Raw genomic sequence first — 5,390 nt, 5'->3', positions numbered from 1 at the left:
CCTCTCTAGGTTTCTTCCTAGGTTTTGGCTTTTCTAGGGAGTTTTTCCTAGCCACCGTGCTTCTACACCTGCATTGCTTGCTGTTTGGGGTTTTAGGCTGGGTTTCTGTACAGCACTTTGAGATATCAGCTGATGTACGAAGGGCTATATAAATAAATTTGATTTGATTTGATTTGATTCGATACCTCCTGCGATCCAAATTCAGGGACCCAGTTATTATTACCAAACTCTAATATTTCTATGAAATATAAACATTTGGTCATGTGTTGCTTTTATTAACCATGGCTATATACATCTGAAGTGAACATGTAATTTGAACAATAAATAGTGGAGAGAAGTAGAAACAGAGAGAAGTACTCCAACAAAAAGTGCAAGTTAGACACTATTGGCTTTAAGTTTGTCAAGTTACATGAATAATTAAAATGTTATATATACGATATTGGGAAATAAAATCCAAGACGTTCCTTTATAGTTCAGTTACTGGCATTATGTCTTATGGGGCGACGCACAATTGACCCAGCGTCGTCCGGGTTTGACCGGTGTATGCCGTCATTGTAAATAAGAATTTGTTCTTAACTGTCTTGCCATGTTAATTAAATAAAGGTTAAATAAATAAATACATGCATAAAACATGTCTGAAATTATGTATTTGCAAGCACTAGACTGGCCTAAGACGTAGCCTGGTCGATTTACAAGAGTGGTCTCTGACAGGGCGGGGTGTCTTTTGACAATACTCTGATTGATTTACAACTGCGTTGACAAGCCGAGTCCATGGATCAGTGGAGGGAATGATACAATGTTGCGAGTGCCAACAATTCATATCAATATATATGACGCGAGATGAATGCATGCTGCGCGCGCATTTACATCAGACGACGGAAGTGCACAGCAGAAACATCGAGGAAAAGCGACACAGGGAGTGAAAACGAAGCAGAATTAGTCAATGACAGAGAGAGGGAGTAAGGGAAAGAAAGGAGAGAAAGCAATACGGAGGCTGCTGGGTTGCTCGGTAGAGGTGGACGTGGCGGGTCGGATTCAGTTTGAAGCCAAGCAACTGTGGCGACGGCGAGCCGAAGGCTAAAAAAGCCATGAATCGGACAAACCGCAGGTAGCTATTGCTAGCTTGCTGTTTTTTAAAACTGATTTTTTCATTTTTCAACCTCTTTCTCATATGCCAGTGTGTGAATGTGTATGGCCCAGCACAGGTTTCGTAATTCGACACAATTTATTTAGTTTAACGACACTTGCCTAGTACTACCTACACGGGTCCAGGATGCACGCTCAAAGTTAATAAAAAAAGTAGCTAGTAACAGTACAGTATAGCTGTCTCACTTTCTTGCCTTCCTAGCTAACGTTACATGTCATCGAGCCTAGTTAGGCGCATCTGTAAAGCTAGCTAGCAGCATCGACGTTAGCGATAAACAAGATGGCCACTGGCTAGCTAGTTAGCTAGAAATGGCATCTTGCCCTGTCTTTGTATGATAGTCAGCTGGTAAACTGAAATATGCCTTTTAAAAATGATGCAAAGAGTTGGCAGGTGAGAAAAATCCCCCCTCTGAAAAGTTTTTGCTGGTTGTAAGCGCTTCATATGTCACGCAATAGCTTGCTTATAGTCATCCTCAACCAACTGGGTGAGAGAAAAAAAAAATCACCGCCAGATTCTTGCAGCCAACGAGTGCATGATGTGCGTGGCGGGTTTGGCGTGCTACCTAGCTGTTCAGAACATGCAGGTATTGCATGAACACCCATGTTGTAGTTTAGATTAAAGTCCTTAATTTTGGTAACATGTGATATTTAGATTTCAAGGCGAGTTATTGTGGAGTCATCGAATTGATGCGCATGAATGTTGTGAAGTTAGAAGTAGCTAAAACTATTTCAGGACCTTCGGCTGCCAACTTCTCACCAGCCATCATTAAAACTTAAGTATAAGGCCTACTTAATTTTTTCTAGAATGTCAGTACATTTAAAATACGAACACAGTTCTCGAAGTTTGCACATCTCTATTGTCATTGCACATCTGTGTGTGTTTCTCATACATATAGCTTGCTTGCCACTCATACATATAGCTTGCTTGCCACTAGGTATTGTGATTGTGTAACAATGTGTAGTTGTCTTTTTAGTATTCTGTGTGCTTGTTTTATTTGTGTAATTATAAGCCAATGTTATTATGAGTTGACAGACCTGTTTATTTTGTATTACTTACCCAGCTAGGCCTACCAGGTACATTACCCCTGCTATATTCTAATTGAAGTGAGGCCTGTAGAAGACAATAGGTTATTTTTTTTAAACTGAATTATTTCATATCCCTTGTCTTCTTTCTTTCCAGGGGCTTCAAAGATAGGTGTTGCTCCTAACCCAAGGAAGAAGGCTTGGCATCAGAACAAGCTGTACGATCAGAGGGACTCTCAAGTGGGCCAAGGCTCTTTTCAGGGCAAAGTAGTACTATTCTCTGATTCATTACGGGACTAACTGGAGACGGGTGCATAAGGACTCTGCAGCCATGGCAGAGTTAGAGACAGAGTGCATCACGCTAGGACTTGACACGCTGCATGCATCAGAGTGTGGCTCACCGCCGCTGGATCCACTTCGGCCTGAGTGCACCTCGCCAACCCTCCACCTGCTCTCGTCTGACTGCAGCACGCTTGGCACGCTGGCGGCAGAGATTGCAGAGCCCATGGTCATGCTGCCTTGTGTGAAGACTGAGCCTGCAGATGACCTGGACCCCATCCACACCGTGGACCTGTCAGAGATCCAGCCATTGAGCACAGCGGAGCTGGGCCACGAACAGATCAAGATGGAGATCAGTGGGTTAGACTACATCAAGTCTGAGCACCACGTCCATGACCTCCACTGCTTCCACAGCTCTGAGTACGAGAGCGACTCGTATTGTATGAAGTCTCACTACGAGCCCAGTCTGGTGTTTGACTACATCACCCACGTGTCCGACAGCCTGGACTACATCAGGTCGGAACAGCACGCCGACCTGCAGTGTTATTACACCACCGAGCTCGGGGCCATCAAGACTGAGTACGAGCCCAACCTGATGTCCAACCACATCAAGACAGAGATGAGCCTAGAGTCTATCCACATGGCCGAGCTCCGGACCGAGCTAAATAAGCTCAGCCATGACGGGGTCATGGAAGGCCATAGACTGGACAACGAGTTCCCTGGCGCAGGAGGCCTCTACGAGCTGCAGTCCACCCATGCTGGGAAAGGCCCAGGCCACACAAGCCCGAAAGGGCATAGCACAACCCCACGCAAACCTCGTAACCTCAGTGGTGAGAAGCCTTTCTCTTGCACCCAGTGTGGGAAGAATTTCAGCACTCTGGGGAACCTCAAAACACACCAGCGCATTCATACAGGAGAGAGGCCATATACCTGCTCGCAGTGCGGCAAGAGCTTCGGCCAGGCAGGGAACCTGAAGAGGCACCAGCTCATTCACACTGGTCAGAAACCCTACGTCTGTGCCCACTGCCCCAAGGGCTTCACCAAAGCAGATGACCTCCGCTCACACCAGCGTCTACACACCGGCGAGAAGCCCTTCTGTTGCCTTCAGTGTGGGAAGAGCTTCAGTCAGTCCAAGGAGCTCAAAGCCCACCAGCTAAGCCACACCGGAGAGAGGCCTTTCTGCTGCCAACACTGTGGGAAGAGCTTCACCAAGGAAATGAGCTACCACAACCACCTGCAGATTCATACTGGCGAGAAACCGTACTGCTGCTCTCAGTGCGGTAAGACATTCAGCAACTCGGGGGTCCTCAAAACACACGAGAAGATACATTCCGGGGTGAGGCCATTCGGCTGCACACAGTGCGGTAAGAGCTTTGGCCGTTTGGGACATCTTAAAGCACACCAGCAAATCCACACTGGGGAGCGACCTTTCGCCTGCCTCCAGTGTGGGAAGAACTTCAGCCAGTCAGGCCATCTCAAAGCACATGAGCAAATTCACAAAAGAGAGAGATCAGACATGAGCAGCTCCAGCAGCAGTGGTGGTAGCAGCAGCCGCAGTACTGATAGTAGCTAAATACCTTTAACCTCTTCAAAGTATTATTCCTTTTTTTTATATAAATACTATATATATATGTTTTTCCTTACACTTTTCTTACGTTTTTCATACATTTTGTGCTTATTGCGTTATGTACTTTGGGGGTCAACTTGACTGATTTGCTATTATGCAAATGTCTATGTTGGGATCAGTGAAGTTACTGAGGGACTTATAGAAAACTTTGTATCTTGTCTGATCTGTGTTGTAGTGAGTGCCATTCCAGTTTCTTTCCTCCAGAAAAATCACTCATTGTGTACAACCTTATTGATAACATGTAATTCCTAAACCATGTACTGGAATTCATTATTAAAGAAACTAATGCAACACCAAATCTCTCCTTTCTTTTGTATCGTCCTGAATTATAAACCTGAATTATGAACTTGTCTACCAGAGTGGCAAATTAATGTCTTTATTAGAGCATTGGTAACAGGTCAAGACCGAATGTTGCACCCTGACTGTATACAGATCTGAGAAAGTAGTATAGATACCGGCAGTACTATTTTACAGTAATGTTTCCACAAGTAGTTAGCTGTTATGTAATAGGACATTCATTTATGTAGTTAAAATGGGTACTGTAGTATTTTCATTGTAGAAAAGCTGACTCCCTCACACTGTTGTTTGTGTAAAAGTAAAGATACCTTAGTAGAAAACGACTCAAATGAAAGTCACCCAGTAAAATACTACTTGAGTAAAAGCATTTGGTTTTAAATACACTTAAGTATCAAAAGTGAAAGTATAAATAATTTCAATTTGCTCATTCGTCAAACCAGATGGCACACTGTTAATGTTTTTTACGTTTATGGATAGCCAGGGGCATGCTCCAACACAAAGCATGTGTGTTTTGTGAGTCCAGAGGCAGTAGGGATAACCAGGGAAGTTCTCTTGATAAGTATTTTTGGGTGTCGGAAAAGGTTTGGAGTAAAAAGTACATTTTCCTTAGGAATGTGGTGAAGTAAAAGTTGTCTAAAATATAAAGTACAGATACACCAAAAAATTAAGTAGTACTTTAAAGTAATTTTACTTAAGTACTGTTGGTATGTGATTTCATGGTCGTTTCTATAATTCTTAGTTATAACACTTATTGCACATTCTACTGCTATGGCTCTATAGACATGTTTGCTCTGAGATACAGAATGAAGATACCAGTAACCACAGACAAGGTCATTTGATCATTTTTATCCTTCAACCACCAGCATGACACAGTTGTTAGGTTCACAATATCTTTGGCTGAATTTGAATGGACTTTTACGCACATACAGTGGGGCAAAAAAGTATTTAGTCAGCCACCAATTGTGCAAGTTCTCCCACTTAAGATGAGAGACCTGTATTTTTTATCATAGGTACACTT

At 43.4% G+C, this 5,390-nt stretch overlaps 1 protein-coding gene across 1 annotated transcript; it reads left to right on the top strand.

Moving 5' to 3' along the window:
• Positions 1-742: 742 nt before the first annotated feature.
• On the top strand, positions 743-4,363 carry LOC135553977 (gastrula zinc finger protein XlCGF57.1-like). Its single transcript, XM_064985952.1, has 2 exons — positions 743-1,108; positions 2,327-4,363. The coding sequence occupies exon 2, from the start codon at positions 2,501-2,503 to the stop codon at positions 4,019-4,021; it is 1,521 nt and encodes a 506-aa protein (XP_064842024.1). The 5' UTR covers positions 743-1,108; positions 2,327-2,500; the 3' UTR covers positions 4,022-4,363.
• The last annotated feature ends 1,027 nt before the right edge of the window (positions 4,364-5,390 follow it).

Source organism: Oncorhynchus masou, chromosome 14 (genome assembly GCF_036934945.1).
Source record: "Oncorhynchus masou masou isolate Uvic2021 chromosome 14, UVic_Omas_1.1, whole genome shotgun sequence".
Classification (NCBI taxonomy): Eukaryota; Metazoa; Chordata; class Actinopteri; order Salmoniformes; family Salmonidae; genus Oncorhynchus; species Oncorhynchus masou.
The sequence above is the reverse complement of the archived record's forward strand: the minus strand, read 5'-3'. Positions and strand labels throughout refer to the sequence as shown.

Coding starts and splice junctions, on each gene's coding strand:
- LOC135553977 (XM_064985952.1), top strand. CDS start 2,501: ATGGCAGAGTTAGAGACAGAGTGCATCACGCTAGGACTTGACACGCTG.